The sequence below is a fragment of the Penicillium digitatum genome, chromosome 1 (genome assembly GCF_016767815.1).
Source record: "Penicillium digitatum chromosome 1, complete sequence".
Lineage (NCBI taxonomy): Eukaryota > Fungi > Ascomycota > Eurotiomycetes > Eurotiales > Aspergillaceae > Penicillium > Penicillium digitatum.
The window spans coordinates 5,449,471-5,471,641 of NC_089384.1; the positions used below are offsets into that span (position 1 = coordinate 5,449,471).

Genomic DNA, 22,171 nt, shown 5'->3' on the forward strand with positions numbered 1-22,171 from the left:
CAACACACACTTGTGCCGTCAACACCACTCACCATCTTTTGCATAGGTCACCTCACCAGGCCTTGATTGCAAAAAGGAACAAACAAAGAAAAATTCCCACTGAGCTTACGGGACGGCTTCAGTTGGATGAACATTGCGAGTTAACACATCAATTTGACCTCTATTTACCATTTTCACCCATCTGTCTGTTGGTTCAGATTGAGCTATTCTCTACTGGGCTACGAGACAAGCCTTTTCTGGACCAAGAATGTCATGGCCATCGATCGGAGCTTCGATTTCAACCATGCTTTCACTCCAATTCAACAAGATAAAGAGTCGATCATCATTCCAATTCCGATTCAAACGTCTTGATTTTCTTCCAATGATAGTCGCACAATACCTTACTGGAAGAGCAACCATCGTCAATGCCTTTATGTTTTGAGCGATTTCGGAGCAACTTACAAATTACAACACTGCTCAACCCTGTGCTTATCAGCCAATTCGACCTGCTTTCCGGCTTCTTTTCTCTCCGTGGGCCCTGCACTATAATTTTGTCGGATGACACCCTTGAAGACTATGGGTCTCTTTTTGTCTTCACTCGAAACTTACTTTCTGTTTTCAACTATGTCATTCGATACGTTTGTTCACTCTCCAGGTCCAGGTCCAGGTCTCTGGGTGAACTTCTTGACGTCTATAACTACTTTCCATGTGCGTCAATTTTGCTCAACATGTTTGTCCTCTTTTCGGACCTTGGATTAGGTTTCTACTGGACGGACATTCCGACAATCTTCGGAATCCATTTCTCCCTTCTCCCTCCTCGGGCATCTTAAAAATGAAAAAAAAAGCCCTTGATGAGGAGCAAACAAGTAAAAACCAAAAAAAAAGCTTTCTTCCCAAGACAGCTGGAAATTGTTGGTATTTCATAGTGGTCTCTACTTCGTTTTTCGATTTGCTGACTTTTAGGGCTTTTTCAGGACTCATGACTTCTTCCACAAATTCATAATTTCTCCCAGCGTATCTTTTCTTCAGTCGGTCAAACTCCGGATTTGGTGCATGGTCTAAGGGTGATGATGGGATATGAGATATGGTACATTGTATAAGGGGATATTAAAACTGGGATGAGCATGCATGTCATGTTTTTTTGTGTTGCGTGGGTTTGTTTTGTATAGATCCAGCATCCATTGGAAATGGGCAGATCCTTTTTGTTGTTTCAGTGATACCCCACAAAGCATAGCCTTTTGTATATTGATTTTTGCCTGTCTGTTCACTCGGTCAATTCAATACCATTGTTTCGTTGTGATTAATGGTTGCTCCTATTAAATTCCCACCCAAGAGCAGCTGTGCTGCAATTATAATATGCTCATAATCGATAGGAGACTTAGTTGAAAGCTAGTAAGTGGTCAACTCGACAAGGCTTTCCCCCTCTGTGTATAGAGGAGTGACGAGTTACTACCATGATAATGGCTGGTTTTGAGTGGGAAAAGGGCAACCAGCGGGAAACTCGTCCTACAGGGATCTCTAAGCCGCCTGAACAATGTGATACCACTCAGTATATCAGAGCTGCTACTTATCATGGAATGAAACACGAGGCAACATATGAAGCAGTCTACATCGTAGTTTGGTGGTATACCACGCAACGCCACTTTGTGGCATTGTACAAGGTACATTGTTCAATGTGAAAAATAGCTCATGATCATTGTGCAGGAAATAAAGACTTGTATCTATAGTTTGAAAGTTGTCTTAGATGGAGAATTGGACATTTGATATAGAAAGCTACATGACATGGCACTTCCCCCTTCGTTTACGACCCCGCTCCTTAATCGTGTTATCATTCCAATCCTGAATGCGCCGGCGCCATTCCTCGTTCGTTGGTGGCGGTAAGCTAGAGGGTTCTGTTGAAACCCTCCTGCGGAAAGACTGTTGCCTCTGAGATATTTCATGCTCGTCATCTGCTACAGTGCCCTGTCCGTCATCATATGGCTGTGGAATGTGAAGAAGGTTTGGCGATGATACAGAGTATGGGAAGTAAGCATCACCATGTGCATCGCCCAGTGCTGAGGATCTCAAATATGGAAGAGACATGCTGTTTTCGTGTGGGGGTATTTCAGCTGGATACACAGCAAACGTAGGCGTAGCGGGTTCAATCGTTGTAGGTGAACGCAAAATAGATCCAGGCTGTTCTTCTGAAAGGTTGATTGTGAACGAATCTCGGGGGACTAAATGCTCTGGGTTGAAGTCTCCGGCATTGGAATTTTCTGTGTGCCTGGCGCCAGTCAAAGTTTCTGGATTCTGAAAATTGACAGATTGTGAGCGTGGACGGGTTGCTTCATTTTCAGCTTGGAGGGTAGAATTGGCGGCATTGACTGGGTGGAGAAGCATTCGCTGTAGATCATCTGGCAACGGGTCCACTGTCTCGCGTTTGTAAGGAGGAGGAGGTGGCACCCAATTGTCGGCGTCACTCTCATGAGGGATTTGTCGAGGGGCGTTGAAGGTATTACGATATCGAGGGTCATATCGCCCACGGGTAGATGCAGCCGCAGTGGCGGCTCGATGTAGAATCTCACTGGAACGAGGCTGCGTATTGTCATATGGAAGGTCGATTATATCGCCTCGAGAAGTCTCGCTTGGCGAGGTAGTAATTGCAAGGCTGTTAAGTGGCGGAGCTCGAGATTCTCGAGTAATCGCTAGATTACCAATGGCTGCGAAAGTTGTAGCATTATCGCCACGATGTATTCGTGTTCGCCTTCTTTCAAGTTCAACTTCTGTGGCCAAAGAAGAGTCTGGCTCCATAAGAATCTTCGGTGCGGTTTCTCCGACCTCGATATCAAGCTCAATCGTTTCACCATTCCTAATGGAGCGCTCAAAATCAAGGAGGAGGATTCGGCCACTGTCAATTGGAATATCTTCTTCGCCAAAGTTCTGTGAGTGCACACCACCAGGCGCTACCGCGACGAGTCTCCGACGACGTCTTGAGTCTGAACGTACCCAATGAGCGGATGTGATCCCACGCATGCCACTCACCCGCCGCCCCCGGACCAAGATCTTCGGTTGTTGAACAATCTTCTGAAGTTGTACTAGGTTGTCGTGAGGCGGACAATCTTCAAAATGATGACCACCACCAACCTGGGTACCAGAGATTTTACTTGCACCCAAGTCAGGCATCCCATATATCCACAATTCTGAATCTTGGAATCCCAAAACAGAAAGTTCTCCCGCATCATCTGTGGCGGGTCTCATGCTTGGCCGTATTTCCCGAGACTCATCTGCGAGAAATGGGCTGCAGAAGTAAACAGTACCTTCATTCTTATTTAATTGGAGCGCCCTAAACGCTCCCACTTGTTTATCATATCCAATGACCCAGTGATCGTCAGCTTCTCCTTGACCAGTAACAAGTGAGACATGAGTGATACGGCAACTAATGGTTTCAGGAAAGAGGATTTGTGTTGTCCACATTCGCATCTCAAGTTCCTCGGGCGAGGCATCCGTTCCAGTCTCAGTATAAAAAGGAGGAGTGATGGTGGTGATACCTTCAGCCACAAAGCCAAGAAGCATTGCTCCATCAGGCGAAAATGAAAGTGCATCGACACGGGGGCAACGCACCGCCCGGCGGTCGGTTGACAAAGCCCCTTCGCCCACAGCGTATATCTCAATACTATCCTGAAATGCCAAGGCTAACACACTACCTGCTGGAGAGAATTCAATGTTCCTTGGAGCATCGTTCAACGTAATAACTTGAAGATGCTTGGCTTCATCATCACAGAGCTGGTAGATGTGAACTCGATGCGTGGAAGACAAAACAGCAACAAGAGAGCCGTCATGACGGATTGTGGCTCCCAGTGGTCGCCTTCGAGTCTTGAGCTCATGCTTGACAGCGACTGGGTCAGTGGCCACGTCTAGTATGACAATGCGAGAAGAGCTGATGCCGAGAACCAGTCGACCATTCCCTGAAAATGAGAATCGGAAAACTTCACCGTGTGGGAACGCTGTTGACGAGCTCATAGAACTTGAAATTAGTCGCACGAGAGTTTGCCGGGGTCGTAAAAATGCATCAAAAACATTCTGCCTGACCTGCTTGACAAATTGGCGCTTGAGTTCAGTGAGGTTTTCTGCCTCAGGAATGACCCCGCGAGCCCAAGAAAATGATGGACAACGTGACAACTGAAAGGCATACAATGCTGCGGAATCGGATGAATGCTTCCATCTTCGATTTAGCAGAGACAGTGATGCAAATGTGTTGGCATCGGAAGCGTACAGGATGCTATTGACTCAGTAAGAATTGCAGTCAATGATTGATCGTAAAGGCCACAAATGTCGGACGAACACAAGGTTGCGAATCTTCGGTAATATAGATACTTACTGCTCGATCACATTAAGTGGTAGCCGGTCAAAGCAAGTCTTTAGATTGGGCGATGCAGAAGAGTCCGCTTGATGGACCAAAGGGTCCCCAGAGAGAGAGGTATCCTCCATGATCACCGCTTTCTATCTACATACAACGGATCAGGCACGCCGCGGGCATTGTTGAGAAAAATAGGGCCTTGTGGCTGTGTAGTTTGTCACCCCATAGAGGCAATGCGGGACAACACCGTCAATGAATCGACTCATGCCGCTCGTCTGTATTGTCCACGCCAAGTCCAAAGATAAAAATAGAAAGAGCCTAAGGCAGAAAATCGCTATGTCAGCAGTTTCACGTGGAGTGAGTCATCATTCCCCACATGGATCCATGGATACCCGCAGTTCAATTTTTGATAAGAAAATCAGATCGATTCTGATATCTGGAGAGACTCTGTACAAGATGATGTGCGTGCGGCTTTGAATAGCTCCCTAGCCATATTGAGCTCTCAATTTCGTCCTCGCCCTCTGTCCCTATCTCGCAGGTCTCGTGCTCATACCCCCTCATTCTGTCCTACCACTAATCGGCCGACTCCGAAAACACCCCGACCAAAATCTCTAAACCACTATCTTTCGCTTTCCCCTAATCACCCTCTCATTTGGGCGCGCGTCATGTCGCCTAACCCAGCTCAAGTCAATTCCTCCTCCAAGCTCCCGTCTCCCGGATTCAATGCCGGCGCCCGGCCCTACCGTTCCCACAAGGTCCGTGCCTGTGACTTGTGTCGCAAGCGCAAGTCTCGATGTACCGTTGATATCCCCGGTCAATCCTGTCTCCTATGTCGCGTACAAGGTGCCGATTGTCACTATCAAGAGGACGCCAATGCCGATGCTTCGATCTTGAGTGCCCCGGACTCAAAATCTTGGCCGGGGCAGAAGCGTAAGCGCAGTCCCGATGGACTCGCCCGCATGAGCCAGAATCTGCCACCCCGGCAGCCGATCAATGGGCCCAGCCCCCATGGAACGAATTCGTCGGGTGGTCGTCGTGGAAGTGATTCGCGGCGGAAGGATATGGACGATCCCCAGAATGAGTCTGTTCTCATTGTTGGCCCTATGGTAGCCGAAGATGCCCAAGTCATTGAAAAGCACATGCCACCAGAGCGGATGAGTCAATCGGAAGAGCCCAATAGTCACCCATACAATATCTACTCCAGTGACCCGCGGAAACCAGTCCTCTACACCACTATCTCGCGGCGAAGGAAAGGTATGCGGAAAGGAACACCCCCTGGCGAGAACCAGAAGGAGGTTCTCGAACAAATACTCGGGCCGTTTAAACATGACCTCGTGAGACTGTATGTTGACCGTTGACCTTCCCCCATTCTCAACCCTGCTAAGATTTCCCCCTCTAGCTTTATTGATCGTTTTAACGTTTCTTTTCCGATCTTTGACGGGGAGTCTTTCTGGGAATCATACATCGCCGAGGACCTGCATGACCCACCAGCTGCACTAGTGTGCCAAGTGTATTCTATGTCCCTCGTATATTGGAAACACACACAAAAGCTTGCGTGTCATCCGAAGCCCGACGTTCGATATGCGATTAACATGACCGTCGCCGCGTTGCATGAGGAATTCTCAGCTCCCGGATTGGACACAATCAGCGCCGCACTTATCGACCTGACTGGACGACCCATTTTCTCCATGACTGGCAACGCTGTCAGCTGTGGTCGTATGTTATCTCTGGCAAACTGCCTTGGTCTAAACCGTGATCCTAGCAATTGGAAGCTCTCACAGGCAGAAAAGAACCAGCGTATTCGTCTGTGGTGGGGAGTCGTAATTCACGATCGTTGGTAAGATTTTTTTTTCTATCTTTTTTTTTTTGGCTTGCAACAGACCTAACAATAACTAGGGGAAGTTTTGGTCATGGTGTCCCACCTCAAATTTCCAAAAACCAGTACGACGTGCCTCTACCCACCGTGGATGTATTAGTCCCATCAAACCTCCGCACTACAGAACGTGTGAGAGCAGCCCACTGTCACATCTACCTATGCCGATTAACAGAGACTTTGGGCGAGCTGTTACCACTGGTATACGGGTTGCAACATAAGCCTGCACGCGAGACATCTAAGAAGCTCAGACAGATACGAACAGATCTAGACACGTGGGAAGACTCCTTACCGGACTGGTTGAGAGGACCTACAATTCACTCCGGAGAACGAATCTATGGAGCAAGCAGCTTGCAACTGGCTTTTTTAGCTGTTAAAATGCTGGTCAGCCGAGTTGAACTAAATGTAAGCCCAAGGTGGGGGAATGTCGAAAAAAGCGATCTCTAAAACTTTTGCAGGAAGTCAACAATTCCGAAACAGAAAACACCGAGGCACGTCGCTATTTCCAAACGGAGTGCAGAAGGTCAGCCGAAGAGATTGTTGCCTTCATGACGTCTTTGCGAAAGGATAACTTCACAGAGTTCTGGCTACCCTGTACGTTGAAGCATTTTCTCTGATATTTCTTTTTTCCCTAACTTTTTCTTGACAGATAGCGCCTTTCATCTCACGTCAACGGCGACGTTGCTTGTTCGTTGTGCATTCGAGACCACTGACAGCGATGTTGCACGATCCTGTCTTTCCAACGTCGAAACCCTACGCTCTGTCCTGCGTCGTGTGCGGGAAGAAGAAGACTGGGATGTAGCAGACATGTGTCTGGACCACTGCGAACGAATCATGCATCGACTTCCCGGAACCGGTGCTACAATGGACCAAGCATTCACAACCACGATGGCAGACAGCGGGCTGGTCAACCCGGCCGCGATCTCGCTACCCGAGACCCAAACAAACAACGACATCGTCGACGACATGATGTCGATATCTAATACATTCGGAACGATGGACGGTTTCCCCTTTGAAATGACAGGAATATGGGATGTATCCGTCTTCCAAGATGTGAATCTGACATGATCACAATATCATCATACTTTTAGATTCTTATTTCAACAATATACCCAGGGATCCAAAGCCCAACGACCTTGACATCGGTTCAATCTCAGTCTTTCTCATATTAAAATTTCTGACTAAAATTTTGTACAAAAATTACAAACAAACCCCAAACCCTATTTTACACATGTTCATTAATGCTCAGAACGAACATCTGACGGTCTGCTAGACATGAAAAAAAAGCAATTGGCTCGCGCCGATTACTGATCCTTGGAGCCAGCACCGAAGATGCCAGTGAAAGAGCCCTTCATGCTCTGCATCTGCTCCTGGCGGGCCTTCTCTTCTTCGGCTGCCATCTCAGCGAGCCACTTCTCGCCGTTCGCGCGGATCTCGGACTCAATCATCTCGTAGTTCTTTTGGCCACGCTCGCGGATCTGATCCCAAAGCATCTTGCCTTGAGCCAGACCCTCAGAGGGCGACTGCTCGCCGTTCAGGGTGGAAGACTTCAAGCCAAGTGCAGCAGCAAAGTTGCCCAGACCACGCGAGGGCTTCTTCTTCTGCTCCTCGGCAAGTTCCTTCTCAAAGCGCTCACGCATCGCCTTCTCACGCTTGGCAAACTCAACGGGAATGGGAGTGCCATCAAACGACTTCAGCACGGTACGCACATCTTCGACGCCCATGCCAGCAAGGTATTCCAAGAAGGGGATAAGGGCGACCAGCGTCTTATCTTTCGGATCACCGGTCCACTTGTCCAAAACAATGGCATTCTCGGGCTGGTAGCGGGCGTGCTCCTCCTTGGTGTCGATGAGAATAACCTTGGAAAGGTCACGGTTAAGATATTGCAAATCCTAGAAGATAGTTAGCATTCCATGACTAGGAGTACAAATAAAAGAATTCGGCATACCTTGATGTACTCTCCGTCCTTGTATCGGGTCGCCTCACGGAACAGGGGCCAGCGGATGATGCGGTATGGATCGAGTTTGCGGAGGACTTGGTCGGCCATCATACTGGGTACACTGGTGAACAGGACGAGCTCGTAGTATTGGTTCAGGTAGCGGAGGAAGTAGTCGACACCAGGTCGCTTGGCAACCCGCCATCCGTGCTCACGGGTCCATTCGCTGTGAACAAGGAGATCCTCAAGACTAAGTACCAGGGTGTATGGCTGACGCATCTCTGCATCCTCATCCGGAAGCAGCTTGGGGAAAGCAGGATCCTTGTAGTAGCTGGTGAGATCACTGGTGCGGGCCTTGATACGGCTGTACCAAAGACCAGGACTCCATCCGGATGGGACCTCGGGGTGTTGTCGCTCCTCCTCTTCGTTTTCCCAGTTGCGACCCAGGTAGCCCATGCCAGCAAAACCAGCAAGCAACATGGCTGCATATACTATGTTGGCCATACGGGCCTTTCGGCGGTCGATAGATGTCTCATATCCGCCCTTGGGAATGTCACCACCTCCTCTGCCGTCTGTGCCATACTCTTCTGACTGGGAAGGGTCTTCTGTGAGGTTCAATGGTCCCTTTTTCATACGCCCTTCCAATTCTGCGGCCAGCGTCGATGGGATACCTTGTGTCAGATCGGGGAGAGGAGCCTGTGGGGCTTGTTCTTGTTCGACCTAGAAAGATAACGTCAGTGATGATTTCTGTAAAACGAAAAGGAAAGCCTCACAGATTCGGTGGGTTGTGTAGATTCGGCTTTTGTATCGAACTCGGTTTGCTCTGCAGCGAAGTCTTTTGGGGCTGCTTTAGGAGTATTTGACTTCGATTTGTTCGACTTCGCCCTTAGCTGGAGACCCGGGGAAAGCTTGTAAGCAACGTGCGGCGATGACCGCGCCGATAGAGTTGACGCCCGAATGGCAGAGGCGAAGACATTTGGCCTCGTAAGAGGCAAGACTACACGACTAAGCATAGTGTATTGGGTTGAAACAAATATGTCTTGAATGATGGGATAAACCACAGTCTCCCGTTAAAAGTCGGCGCGACTCGGTACGGCAGCGGATCCGAACCATCCGTGCACTTCATTTATATCTCGACCCCCACGGCCACCAAGTCTTCTTTTTTTTTTTCTTTTCCTCTTCAGAAAGTTCACCCAGACATTAATTTGACCTATCAAGCAATTTCTCTCTGCATGCCGGGTTGTATTAGCTGGGGAGACCAACGAAGATCTTCTTCATTCCCACTACCAAGAGCGCAGCAAAGGTTTTTCCCGTGAAGCTGCGCTCCGATCGTGGGACACAGATTTTTTTTTTTTTTTTAGTTTTCTGCTTTTCTTTTTACCTGATGACCAGAAATATGATCTTCCTGTTCAAATATAGACTTGCTCGTATCTCATAGAATTCACCTGCATATCTTGCAATCATGGGGTTCAAAAAGAAGATGATCCATTTTGAGGAGCAACTCTCCGATGTTGAATCCGAACCAGACGCTGAACCTCCGATCTTACTACGATTCCCTTTCCTCCAACTACCATCCGAGATCCGCCTGCACATTTATCATTATGTCCTGTTCACGCCGACTCGGAAGAGTGCATTGAAGCGCACTGGTGGCAGTGTTGGGTCTTCAGCGAAGAAGAGCAAACCTCTAGCACCATCCTCCCATCGCATCGCCCTGTTCCTTGTCTCGAGACAAATCCACGACGAAGCCACTCACTACTTCTATTCGACCCAGACATTTCGTGTATTCCCCATTCAGGACTTCTTGCGCATGCCCACAATTCGGGCTTTGCCTCGACGCCACCGCTCTTCGATCACCACAATTGAACTGATTGTGGGATCAAGCTGGACCGCACCCCCAAAATCGTGGGTTGTAAACCAGGGTTTAGGGTTGCACGATATGGAACTTGTGCGCACGTTGAAAGTGTTTGTGCAGTGTGACCCTTCACACCCTGTGTTTGAGGGCTTTCGTATCTCCAAGGATTACTATACCAACTTCTGTGGCAAATTGTTACATCAAATCTTGGAACGGCTGCCGGGTCTAGTTCAGGTTGAATTCGATGCTTGGCCATCTGTAGAGAAGAATGGACATTTGATGACTCGCTTGCTTACGGAAACCCGGAATGCTCAGAAAAAAATCCTCTGGGGCCCTGATAGAGGCTGGAGCGATACTCAAGATGAAACTCACGAGAAACATGACCCCAATGATGTGGATGCTGCATTTGACGGCTTGCGAGCCTACTCCTCTGATGTTGTCGAAGCATTGAGCAACTCGCTTCAGACAGTCAAGTTGGAGTCATGATAGTCCACTGTTCAGTGGACATCGTTCATTATGTTACGGTTTCTATACATTGCGCGGCGCTTAGATCACATGAGACAGAATTATAGACACAAACATGCACTTCCAACCTTAGGCCAAGGGCCAATCTTGTTGACAATGAATTTAGTGCTATCTTGTTAGTATTTGAGTAGATTTAGATTTCATTCATCTGTTGGTCTGGTTTGGTAACATAAAGTCCAACCAATCAGAAATAATTAGAGCGGTTTGATTGGCACACTTTTCTAATTTAGAGGTCTTCATCAACTTCCATGACAGCACCGTTTGTGTCTTCTTTGGATGATTGCCGTGCCACCGAGGCTTCCTTGTCAATCATCTGCCGCGAGACGGCAACGATGTTATCCTCAATCAACTGTTGACTTACGTCCTCGATGTCTGTAAAACGTCAGTCTCTGTTTTTTGGGGGTTTGAGGTTTGCCACAGGAAATAAAAAAAACATACGCTTCTTGGGATCCACCTTTCCAACATATCTTGTCTTCAGCTGATCCTTGCTCAGCTCCGTCTCTTCCTTGATCCGCTTCTCGTAGCCCTCCGCAAGAAGAACAAGCTGCTTCATGCGGTCCACATTGTGCCGACCCTCCTCATGGAAGTCACTCATCTCCAAGGCCTCGGTCCATACATGCTTGTGAAGATTCATCAACATGTTCTCTTCCAGTCCCGTCTTACGATAATCAATCGCAATGCTGTAATAGTGGCGGTTAAGACCATGGATCAGAGCCTGGATCGAAGGCTTGTTGAGGTGACCCAAGTTTGATGTAGTCTGCCGGGGCTCCTGACCCATGACCACTGTCTGAGGCTGGATGAGACGGAAGGCGTCAATGACGACCTTGCCCTTCACTGACTGGATAGGATCGACGACAACGGCAACCGCACGCGGTGTGAGCTGCTCAAAGGATTGCTGAGTGTTGATATCGACCGAGGAGAGCCAGCAGCCGAAACCGGGATGCGAGTGGTACCAGCCAACAACAGTTTCTGGTCTGTATGAAGCTATCAGCATTTGAGAGTCATGCATCATGTATCAGCTGACAGGCTTACCGTCCCGTCTGACGGAGCATTTCCATCATTCTAGTTTGGAACACGGGGTCCACTGCCTCAACACTGACACCAGTTCCGCTCTGAGGCATCGCAAAGACGTCCACTACCCGAACTGTGTATTCATCAACGAATTCGCCCAGCATAAGGCCCATGACCTCCATCGGGACACCCGCGCGTCCATGTCGTAGCATCTTCAGCAGAGCCAAGGAGGAAATGTGAACAGTTTCGGAGTTATCAATCAGGTTTGGAGTGTCCTAAATATCGGCTCTCATTAGTCAACGTAGAGAAACATGATGAAGCCAGGCTAGGGTGTTGCCATTGATGCTCCCCTACAAGAAGATCAGACGTCTTATCCAACTTACACCACCAGGAGCAGCACCTCCCATCCCCATGCCTTGAGCGGCTTGGAGCATCCGGTTAAGGCGATCCATAGTAAAGAGATATCAAACAAGACTAGATGAACGAGAGCAGAGAGGGCGAAGCTATCGCTATTTGGAAGCTCCGAAGCAAATCGATTTGTCTCTAGGAGTTGGGTATCGCTGAAACTGGTTTCAAAGAAAAACAAAAGATAGCGAAAGTCCCCGACAGATGTGATATTAGCGAGAAGATAGCAAGGTTGTCAAGGACGTGTTAAGTGATGATGAGCAAAGCCGTGGGAGCTTTGCCTGACGAAGGCGGTGTGTGGTTCGGTCGGCTTCCGCTCCTTTGCGGGCGATTCTCTCTCCCCCATCTATTCTTCAATAGCCTGAACAATGACAGTGGCTTGCTATTGTGATTGAGTTCCACTACCTAATCTTCGCATTGCGGGATCTGGTGACAATAGGTGCCGTCGCTGCCTATTTACCCTTCTGGGAGTATATCTGCATTGCGCCTGCAACTACGCTACTTCAACATTCCCCGGATCTCACTTACACTTCGTGAACTTCACCTTTTTTCCACTCTCAACCTAGTGACCCCTTAGTCGCTCCCTGCAACATGGCTTTGGAACCTATCTCTGATAGACTTCTTGGGTCTAAAAATAAGAAAGTCGCATACTTCTACGACTCCGATGTGGGCAACTATGCCTATGTCTCGGGCCACCCGATGAAGCCTCATCGCATACGCATGACACACAGCTTGGTGATGAACTATGGCCTCTATAAGAAAATGGAGATCTACGTGAGCCCTCTTCTACTGTTTGTCATGTTTGAGCCTTGCACTAACAAATCAGCGTGCGAAACCTGCCTCAAAGTACGAGATGACCCAGTTCCACACCGACGAATATATCGACTTCCTGTCCAAGGTCACACCCGACAACATGGATCACTTCTCAAAGGAGCAGAGCCGGTACAACGTTGGAGACGATTGCCCCGTGTTTGACGGTCTCTTCGAGTTCTGCGGAATCAGCGCTGGTGGCAGCATGGAAGGCGCTGCGCGACTGAACCGCAACAAATGCGATATTGCCGTCAACTGGGCTGGTGGTCTTCACCACGCCAAGAAGAGCGAAGCAAGTGGCTTCTGCTATGTCAATGGTATCATGCCTCGGTCCTCACACGTCTGTCTCAGAAGCTAACATCTATGTAGATATCGTTCTTGGAATTCTGGAGCTTCTGCGCTTCAAACAACGAGTCCTTTACGTTGATATTGATGTTCACCACGGCGATGGTGTCGAAGAGGCTTTCTACACTACTGATCGCGTCATGACCTGTTCTTTCCACAAATACGGCGAGTACTTCCCTGGTACCGGTGAGCTTCGCGACATCGGTGTTGGGCAAGGCAAAAACTACGCAGTGAACTTTCCTCTCCGGGATGGCATCACTGATGTCACATACAAAAGCATCTTCGAGCCCGTTATTAAGAGCGTGATGGAGTGGTACCGCCCCGAGGCCGTGGTCCTTCAGTGCGGTGGAGACAGTTTGTCCGGTGATCGCTTGGGCTGCTTCAACCTGAGCATGCGAGGACATGCCAACTGTGTTAACTTCGTTAAGAGCTTTGATCTGCCAACCTTGGTTCTTGGCGGTGGTGGCTACACCATGCGCAACGTTGCACGGACATGGGCTTATGAGACCGGTATCCTTGTTGGAGAGCCCCTGGGATCAGAGCTGCCATACAATGACTACTATGAGGTAAGATTTTTGCTTCTTCCAGACTACCTAATACTAACATCAATAGTACTTCGCTCCTGATTATCAGCTTGATGTTCGCCCCTCCAACATGGACAACGCCAACACCAGAGAATACCTGGACAAGATTCGCAACCAAGTTGTTGAAAACCTCAAGCGCACGGCATTTGCTCCTTCGGTCCAAATGACGGATGTGCCGCGAAACCCCATCTTGGATGGCATGGACGACGAGGCTGACGACGTTATGGACGACCTCGATGAGGATGAGAACAAAGACAAGCGGTTCACACAACGACGATTCGACCAACGCACCGAAAAGGCTGGCGAGCTTAGTGACAGCGAGGATGAAGCCGAGAACGCCGCCAACGGCGTTCGTCGCCAACCAGGCGCCACGCGCCGCCGCAACCAAGTCAACTACCGAAACCTCGAGCCGGACTCTGGGCTGGATAGTGGCATGGCAACCCCGCAAGATGGCTCATCAGCGGCTGATGGAGAAATGGATTTTGCCATTGATTCTAAGATGACCGATGCCCCACGCACTGAACCCGAGGCTCCTGATGCTGATCACACGGCTATCGAAAGTGAGGAACAGGAAGCCTCTACTGCCTCTCAACACCAGTCTCCTCCCACTCATGATGAAGATATTACGATGGAGGATGCTGCTGTCGCTGAACCTATTGCCTTGGAACAGGCTTCGACTCAAGCGTCAATCGCCGAGGATAAACATCCGGTCGAGGGCTCCACCGCCTCCCCTGTGCGGGCCCATTCCCCTCCGAAAGAGGCTGCCGGTCATACCATCGAGAAGATTGTCAAAGCCTCTGCTCTTACTGCAGACAACGAGGCCACGGCAACCAAGGAAGAGAACCTGGAACACATGTCAGAACCCAAGAAAGAGGAGTAATCGGCTGTGATGCAAAGACGACAATATCGGGTCTGGCGCAACGGACAATGGCAGAAAGGTGTTAACGGTTTAACAGCGTGCTCGCATCTTACTTGACACTGGGGGGCATTACTCGTGACAGAATAGCAGACACAAATCGAGGTTCAATCTTGACATGTTTCGCGGGACGGCGGGTTGCTTTTATGGACTTTCAATGAATCATTCCATTTTTTATCTTCATCACTGTACTTTCCACTTTTTCTTTCGCCTAGCTCTTTTTTTCAAGGTTGCAAATGTAAAAAATCTTTCAATGAGATGCAATCTTCCAAAATGTCCCGACATTCAAACCCTAGAAGCATACGAATTATGCCTAAGGCACCAGAAACCATCCCAAATGGGGCTAGCATTAGGGCAAAGTTGATGGAGCTGGGCAGCCAATCACCTGCCAACGCCAAGATTTTACGCACTTTGCCCACTAAGCGAGAAAGCACACCTCCAGTTTGGATCCTCGACGTTCGACCTCTTGTCGCCAACCTTTTTCACCCAACTTCCCCCGTGATCATCAGCCATCATGTCTAAGAGAGGGTGAGTCTCCCAGCGATTCCCTCGGTGGCCCCATTCGATTCCGAACCGATGCAGAACTATTTTGCAAGCATGGACAAGCAACACCACACGTTTGTGTCGAGAGGATAGAATGGGGCTCGGATTGAGGAATGAACGGATCGACAAGAACGAATTCACTAACGGTTAAACAGTCGTGGCGGTGCCGCCGGCAACAAGCTCAAGATGACTCTCGGTCTGCCTGTGTACGTCTACAAATTCCTTATCGTCTAGTCTGTTTCGAATGCGCCTTTCTTGCCCGCCGGATTCCACAACTCCTTTCAGTCGATCAAACGCCCCCAGAAATATTCACACCATGCAACAAACCGAAACAAGCTCGGCGGGAAGAAAGGAAAAGAAAATTGGATCTCCACTTTTAGCATTCGAAACACGACTTTTTCAAGATCTAGAACAATTCACTAACGGTTCCGTTTTTCGTCAAACAGTGGCGCCGTGATGAACTGCTGCGACAACTCCGGTGCTCGCAACTTGTACATCATCTCCGTCAAGGGCATCGGTGCCCGCCTGAACCGTCTCCCCGCTGCTGGTGTCGGAGACATGGTCATGGCCACCGTCAAGAAGGGAAAGCCCGAGCTCCGCAAGAAGGTTATGCCCGCTGTCGTTGTCCGCCAGAGCAAGCCCTGGCGCCGCCCCGACGGTATCTTCCTGTACTTCGAGGACAACGCAGGAGTTATCGTCAACGCCAAGGGTGAGATGAAGGGTTCCGCTATCACCGGTCCCGTCGGAAAGGAAGCTGCTGAGCTCTGGCCCGTACGTTGCACATCCCACCCGGAAATGGATTCCTGTCTATTTTCACATCTCCAACCCAAAACTAACATTTCATTTCCAGCGTATTGCCTCCAACTCCGGTGTCGTCATGTAAAGAGAGAAACCCCGAATTTTTAAAGAAAAAGAACGATACCAAACCTCAATCTTCTTGGGACCTGGAATGCGGTGCATATGAGACCATAGGATTAAAATGGGAGCTGGACAGGTGGGGTCCATTTGACGAAATCCAACTGTTAATTCTAAAGCCGGTTTTATCCTCCATCTTCGTGTTTCTCCCTCCCTCTACTGGCGGCTCTCGGAAGTATTGTTCTAAAACCACATCCTTTTGCAAAGCCTTGCTTGTTGCCTCGAGGGCTGGCCTAAGGTTTTATGCTGTATGGGAGGGGGCTTGGTCCTGGTTGTTTGTTCTCTGGCCGATATATGAACTCTGACATGACCACCACTGGCTCTACGTAGACCCTTTATAGACTATTCGTAAAACGTATTTATGTCTGTACAACTATATAGCCAAAATTACAATTTTGCCCAAGGTCACACTATGAGTTTTGTTTCTGGTTGGCGGTCTGTTTAGACCAAAAATAACATTCTGAAATAAGTATACATACCCCCACATCCAAATGCAAGTTCATCCAATCCTATTAACACAACAAAATACAAGTCTAAAGCCCAATATTATCTCTTCTGTCCATTCTGAGTCTTCAGTTCTGACTGGACTCTCCGAACAGCCGTCTTTACCTGAGCATTGCCAGACAAGAACCAAAGCAGAGCCACACCCAGCGTCACTAGCACGAGAATATGAACCGCCCACCAGAAATGTTGCACGCCAGCTGGACACATAGTGATTTCATAGCGCCACTCGCTAGCAACCTCATCAAACCACGCCGAAAGAAGACCAGCATTGCCACCAAACTCTCCCATCATCGAACGGAGGGTCACCTCCCGGATGGAAGGGTCATCGATGTGCTGGCTCTTATTGAAGCGCTTCGCAGCCCAGTTCCAAGCTCGAGATAAGCCGTCGTCGTCGGTGGTTTCAGTGCGGTTGACGAAATGAAGAGCATCACAGCCCGTGTGGTCGTGCCCCGTAAGAATGAGCCCGTTCCGGCCCTGGCCACCAGCAAGCGCATTCTCGTCGCCACTTAGCCCAAAGATGCCTTGCAGGACCCCGCTCGCGCTGAGTGAATCGCTGAGATGGTTCTGCTCCTTGAGACCACCGTCAAGCCACCGGGGCACACCGTCGGGACCATCTTGGTCGTCAGAATCGTGGAATGAGAAATACGGCCCATCTGTGCACACACCATCTTTCTTGTGTAGGGGTAGATGTGTTAGAAGTAAAGTAAACGCCGACCGATCCTCGACCGGCGAGAGTCGATCAGCGATCAGCTCGTTCAGATAGGAATACGTATGGCTCTGGACCTCCGCAGAAAGCGCGGGGGTATCGAACATCAGGGAATTGAGGTTGATCAGGTGCAGAGTAGGGGTAACAACCTGACCTCCAGCCGACGCAGAGGAGATAGGCGGGTGTTCGAACCGCACATCCCAATTCGCACGGCCAAAAACACGCTCAAAACGCTCCATCCGCGCCTCATTGATATCCCCTGCGTATCCAATGTCATGGTTTCCCGCGACATTGATTACGCGCCTGGCCCAGGTCTCATCCGCGCCTAGAGGCTCCAATGGCGGAGCATTGCTGCCTTCACCCTGGCTCCAACCCGCAGCACCAGTTCTGGTAATGTTGTCGTCGACCCGTTTTCCGCCGCGAAACACACGGTTCCAGTACCGGTATCCACGCCTGGCGAATTCATCGTCGGAGATCCACTGGCTCCCCACCAAGTCGCCCAACACCGTGGTGTGCGTCGGGCGGGTCCACCAGAAGAGGGTGCGGTAGACGTGCGCGAGGTAGAAGTCGTTGCCAAAGAGGTCGAGGCGTTTTAGGCCTGATTTGAAGGCACGTGGGATGTCTTCGGTTGCGAGGGTTTGGAGACCGGTTGTGATGTTTGAAAGAACGTCCTCGTCCAGCAAAGGTGAAGTCGAGGCGTTGCCAACTGCATCTTGGATGGCGCGCCAGTGGGTCTGCATGCGGGGGTATAATTCATATTCGGGGAAAGGGAGCGAGGTATCGCCTTCCAATTGCGGGTCTGCGAGGACCAGGAGTCTAAATATGGCGGGTTGACTGTTTGAGTCTAAGGTAGAAACACCGAGGTGTTGGAAAAGTGTATTGATCACTGAAGTAGGGTTCAGCTGCTTCTCGCTTGACTGAGAGACAGACTGTGGTAGAGGAAAGGCGCATCCGTTGAGGACTGGGTAGAGATAAAGATAAACAGTGGCGGTCACTGTGAGTGGAAGAAGGAGCGCAAAGGTGCGTGAAAGCAGCCAACAGAGGGACATGAGGGAATCTATAATGACAGAGGAGAGATAGATGTTATAAAGACCTATACAGCATATTGAAAAGAATTGTCTTGAATGGTGGAAAGGAAAAGAATCACGAGTGCGGACAACACGATCAAGATGGCACCTATATGCCTACGGACACTGGTTTAATATAGGATTATAATCTACTCAACTACCCAAGACAAAACAGATTTCTAATTCTGAGTCTTTACAAACAATACAAGTGGATTTATCCTACTTTTAGGAAATCTTTACAGTGCGTTGTTTGTATACAATCCACAACGATGTCAGGAGGATGGGGGCCACATACTGCCCCCGTAAGAAGTTGAGGTGTGCTGGGCGGTGAGAACTATGAGAAGCACCCGAGCAAAGAGCCATATTAGTTATTATGTTATCTACATCTGCAGATGCAATTAGTATAGGGAGTCACGCTCGGCTCCAGTCAACTTCGTGTCCATAAGCAAGTTAAGCACGCACTCCCAAATCCCCCGGCGACCAACGTACCTGCAATGACAGAATTGGCCCGAGTCAACAAAGGGAAGAAGTCTGAGCGAGGGGTATATCACAACAAACGCCAGCAAAAAGAAATAAAACAAACGCGGCGAAAAAAAAGCAGTCTTTCGCATCATTCCAAGCAAGGTCACATACATATAAATAGGGCCCCAATAATTATTCACTTAACATCGGTCTTGGCCAGAGGATCCGGGAGCAAGGACGAGTGGCCTTGGTCCGAGTCTCCAAGGGGGTTAGACGGAGGTCGATCGAGGCCTTCGTTTGTGTTATGAATGTCCAGACTGCTGTTCGTGTCCTCAAACGAGTTAGCATCAGACTGATTGATGTTCAAGCCCTCGATTGGGAGACCAGCCTCTTCCTCTTCCTCGTCGATGGTCTGCTCGGTCTTGGTGCCGCCCGAAGCAGGACTCAGCTCCAGCGGCCGCTGGTTCCGCAGCCGGGCTTGTTTCAGACTAATAGTCTTTTGTTTGTTGGTGGATTCCACTGCCTGTCCTAAATCACGCTCGATGGTCGCTTTCATCAACGCTGCCATCCACCGGCGACCCTGCTGGACATTGTCGACTTGGAAGTAGTGGGTGGCCGGTTTTGTAAACTGCACGGTGCGCGAGTTGCCTGTCTTTGGAGGCACGAGCTTAAAGAAGAACGGCCCACTGTCGTCCTTGGTGGTCAGCGATTGAATGACCGAGGGAGTGATGAGCTTCGTGCCGCCAGAGCTCTCCACAGAATTGTTGGCGTTGGCTGGCAGCGCGGTGGAGCCGGTGATGGTTGCGTGTAGAGCAATGATCGGATCTTGATCCGCTCGGAGGACACGGTGAGCCGTGATGTCAATCAAGCCTCTTTCCTCGGTGTCGTCCTCGGAATAGTAATAGGACAGACGGCGACCTCGTAGAACGAACAGGCGGGGTTTCCAGGTGGTCATCAAGTTGGAGGATCTCTTCTTCATCCACCCACTATAATCACAACCATCCATTTGCTCGCGCGGTGACTTCTTCTCAAGACCCCGAGTATAGGCACTTGTCTCCTTTTTAGACTTGACAGTCCGAGGACGGACTACAAATCCGTGCCCATCAGTAGCAGTCTTACCAGACTCATCTGTACTATGCCGTTCTGAGCTCTTGGAAGTCGCTGATGGAGTTGTGGATCCGGTGCGAGCAGAGGTGGGATCGGACCCCCGCGGGGAGTCAGGCGGCACAGACGTGTCAATCTTCTTTCCAACAACGTCCGATATGGCACGAAGGCCCATAGCTCGGCGAAACTTGGGCCCGGTATTTTTCAGCGGCTGGAATTGCAACGGCGAAGCGCGAGAAGAGGGGCTTTCCGAATCACCTTTGCCGCCAACACGAGAAAAGTTGGCGAAGAATCCGCCGCCGTTGCCAATTTTGCTATCAGTGGTTGACGACTGGGAATTGTTCCCACTTCTATCCGTTGAGACACGCGTGCTGAAGCTCCGCATCCGACTTTTCGGTGGTGTACCATGATAGGCCTGGGCCGCGGGGGAGACATGCTTCACTGCGTCACGGATTGAGTCCACACTGCCAATGCGGGAGTGGCGCTTCGCCTGGGGGATGACGTTGTATGGATCTTCTACATAGCTTGACTTTCGCGAGTGATTATTGACGCCGACACTGGTGGACCCTCGTTTCTGTAGAATGCGGCGGCTTCGGCGCGAGTCAACCTCGGTTCCTGAGAAATAACCCCGATCTACGTCCTCCATCTCATCCGGAGCGTTGATATAAGACTGGTCGTAAGGATCTGGCTCAGTGGTTAGCGGTCCGTTCGGGGAGCTACGCGGACTAGTGCCCGCCGAGGTTCCTGGGCGAGTGGACATGGACTGGAAGCCAGAATTCAGAGTCCAGGACCGGTCGAATGAGGGTTTCTTTTGATGGTGACCGGCGAACACCGATTCAGACATGCCGCGTTGGGTGGCGTCAATAGAAGAATGACGACGATTCTGGTTGAAATCACGGAGCGATGCCGCAGAAATTCTCCTCGGTGCATCATGGCTGTACGGAGGGGTATGCGGTGTCACGGGCAAGCTATTGTTGCTAGTCAATCGGGGGTGTTGCACCGGTGCAGAGGCTCGTGGGTAACCAGCGCCGCTCTTTTCTGACAAGGTCTGAATCCGAGGAAGAAGTGGACCGGTGAGTCCAGTGCAAGACAAGGGACGTTCATCGGAAGGTCCTGAGAAGCTAGAGGAGATAGAGCCTCTCGGGGCTCGCTGCTGACTGAAGCCCTTGGTCTCTTCTTGAAATGCCTTGATCTTGTGCCAGGTCTTGAGCCGCTTGCCCATGACTCCAAAATCAAATTCCTTCATAAAAAGAAAGTCTTGATCCATATCAAGAAGGACATCACCGGTAATCTCCTGTTCTTCAAAGATGTTACAGTGTTTGGGATCAATGCCAAGCTCGCGCAAGCACCTTGAAGTCTGCGTTTGACTCCATTTTCGTACCTCTTGCTCGGTGGGCTGATTCTGCTCCTCGTCGTCGGTTTCATGTCCATTGATATAAGAAGCCCTGTGGCCCACATGGCTGCTGTACTCGCTACCGGAGTCGTTGATCGTCCTGGGCCCTTGCTTCGACACGCTATGACGCGGTGTGTTCATGTCCGTTATGTGCTCGTCAATGACGCTCAGCGTCTCGTTCATGACCGGACTATCTTCGCCATTCATGTGATTGTCTATGGAACCACGAAAGGCTTGCTGAATGTCGGCCGCCAGGCTGGTGCGAGGCAGCGGAGACGAGGCGGATCGATGCTGTGTGGGAGACCCATTTTGCGGTGATTGCATCTCGGAGCTAATGTGGCGCGTTGCTTGAGGGGTGCTCTGCCCACTTCCGACTGATGCGAACGATGGATCTGCGGGCGCAGGGTTCACTTGTGCTGGCGACTCTACAAATACCGGCGACTCCGCGAGGGTCTTTCTTGGGAGGCCGGCTTTGGTAAAGTCTATCGCGGACAGATTTTGAATATTAGCTGGGGGAACAGTCGGGAAGTGGTGAGGAGATCCTGGGAGGGGGCCGCGCATACTCGCAGGGAAGAGACCAGTCTGTCCCGTCCTAAGGTTCTTGCCGTAGAACCAGGCATCTCCAAATCCTTCATCCAACTCGATCAATTCAATCTTGTCGCGGGGCAACATGATCAGTTCGTCTTCTCCGCGCCCGCCAAATTCATCTAGTTTGGAGTGTTAGAAGGCCAGGCGCATCCAGAGAAGCGGGCGTCATCGACAATCAAGGTGTCGCACACGACGTCACTTACGAAGAACCTCTAGAATGTCGCCGGGACGAACACCCTGTGGTGGGCCCATGGTAACCATCTCTTAAATATTCCGTGTTTCTAGTCAAGAGAGAACGCAAGACATGACACCCTCTG

At 50.0% G+C, this 22,171-nt stretch overlaps 9 protein-coding genes across 9 annotated transcripts; 4 read left to right on the forward strand and 5 right to left on the reverse strand.

Annotated features, from left to right (window-relative positions):
* Positions 1-1,752: 1,752 nt before the first annotated feature.
* Positions 1,753-4,446, reverse strand: Pdw03_4215 (WD40/YVTN repeat-like-containing domain; the record flags this gene model as incomplete). Its single annotated transcript, XM_014675901.2, has 2 exons — positions 1,753-4,237; positions 4,337-4,446. The coding sequence occupies 2 exons, from the start codon at positions 4,444-4,446 to the stop codon at positions 1,753-1,755; spliced, it is 2,595 nt and encodes an 864-aa protein (XP_014531387.2).
* Positions 4,447-4,980: 534 nt separating this feature from the next.
* On the forward strand, positions 4,981-7,256 carry Pdw03_4216 (C6 transcription factor, putative; the record flags this gene model as incomplete). Its single annotated transcript, XM_014675900.1, has 5 exons — positions 4,981-5,657; positions 5,715-6,152; positions 6,212-6,593; positions 6,647-6,782; positions 6,838-7,256. 5 exons carry the CDS (start codon positions 4,981-4,983, stop codon positions 7,254-7,256), a joined length of 2,052 nt encoding a protein of 683 aa, XP_014531386.1.
* Positions 7,257-7,492: 236 nt separating this feature from the next.
* On the reverse strand, positions 7,493-9,137 carry Pdw03_4217 (Mitochondrial import inner membrane translocase subunit tim50; the record flags this gene model as incomplete). Its single annotated transcript, XM_014675899.1, has 3 exons — positions 7,493-8,080; positions 8,137-8,844; positions 8,898-9,137. The coding sequence occupies 3 exons, from the start codon at positions 9,135-9,137 to the stop codon at positions 7,493-7,495; spliced, it is 1,536 nt and encodes a 511-aa protein (XP_014531385.1).
* Positions 9,138-9,586: 449 nt separating this feature from the next.
* Positions 9,587-10,462, forward strand: Pdw03_4218 (3 exoribonuclease family protein; the record flags this gene model as incomplete). Its single annotated transcript, XM_014675898.1, has 1 exon — positions 9,587-10,462. One exon carries the CDS (start codon positions 9,587-9,589, stop codon positions 10,460-10,462), a length of 876 nt encoding a protein of 291 aa, XP_014531384.1.
* Positions 10,463-10,727: 265 nt separating this feature from the next.
* Positions 10,728-11,964, reverse strand: Pdw03_4219 (Mov34/MPN/PAD-1; the record flags this gene model as incomplete). Its single annotated transcript, XM_014675897.2, has 4 exons — positions 10,728-10,873; positions 10,940-11,475; positions 11,534-11,787; positions 11,896-11,964. 4 exons carry the CDS (start codon positions 11,962-11,964, stop codon positions 10,728-10,730), a joined length of 1,005 nt encoding a protein of 334 aa, XP_014531383.2.
* A 544-nt stretch (positions 11,965-12,508) lies between these two features.
* Pdw03_4220 (Histone deacetylase RpdA/Rpd3) lies at positions 12,509-14,536 on the forward strand (the record flags this gene model as incomplete). Its single annotated transcript, XM_014675896.1, has 4 exons — positions 12,509-12,691; positions 12,744-13,044; positions 13,097-13,638; positions 13,685-14,536. The coding sequence occupies 4 exons, from the start codon at positions 12,509-12,511 to the stop codon at positions 14,534-14,536; spliced, it is 1,878 nt and encodes a 625-aa protein (XP_014531382.1).
* A 550-nt stretch (positions 14,537-15,086) lies between these two features.
* On the forward strand, positions 15,087-15,998 carry Pdw03_4221 (60S ribosomal protein uL14; the record flags this gene model as incomplete). The annotated part of the gene is made up of 4 exons (XM_014675895.1): positions 15,087-15,100; positions 15,271-15,321; positions 15,562-15,886; positions 15,966-15,998. The coding sequence occupies 4 exons, from the start codon at positions 15,087-15,089 to the stop codon at positions 15,996-15,998; spliced, it is 423 nt and encodes a 140-aa protein (XP_014531381.1).
* A 578-nt stretch (positions 15,999-16,576) lies between these two features.
* On the reverse strand, positions 16,577-18,289 carry Pdw03_4222 (Metallophosphoesterase; the record flags this gene model as incomplete). The annotated part of the gene is made up of 1 exon (XM_014675894.1): positions 16,577-18,289. One exon carries the CDS (start codon positions 18,287-18,289, stop codon positions 16,577-16,579), a length of 1,713 nt encoding a protein of 570 aa, XP_014531380.1.
* Positions 18,290-18,965: 676 nt separating this feature from the next.
* On the reverse strand, positions 18,966-22,115 carry Pdw03_4223 (Polarized growth protein (Boi2), putative; the record flags this gene model as incomplete). The annotated part of the gene is made up of 3 exons (XM_066100689.1): positions 18,966-21,748; positions 21,830-21,973; positions 22,058-22,115. The coding sequence occupies 3 exons, from the start codon at positions 22,113-22,115 to the stop codon at positions 18,966-18,968; spliced, it is 2,985 nt and encodes a 994-aa protein (XP_065956089.1).
* Positions 22,116-22,171: the final 56 nt, after the last annotated feature.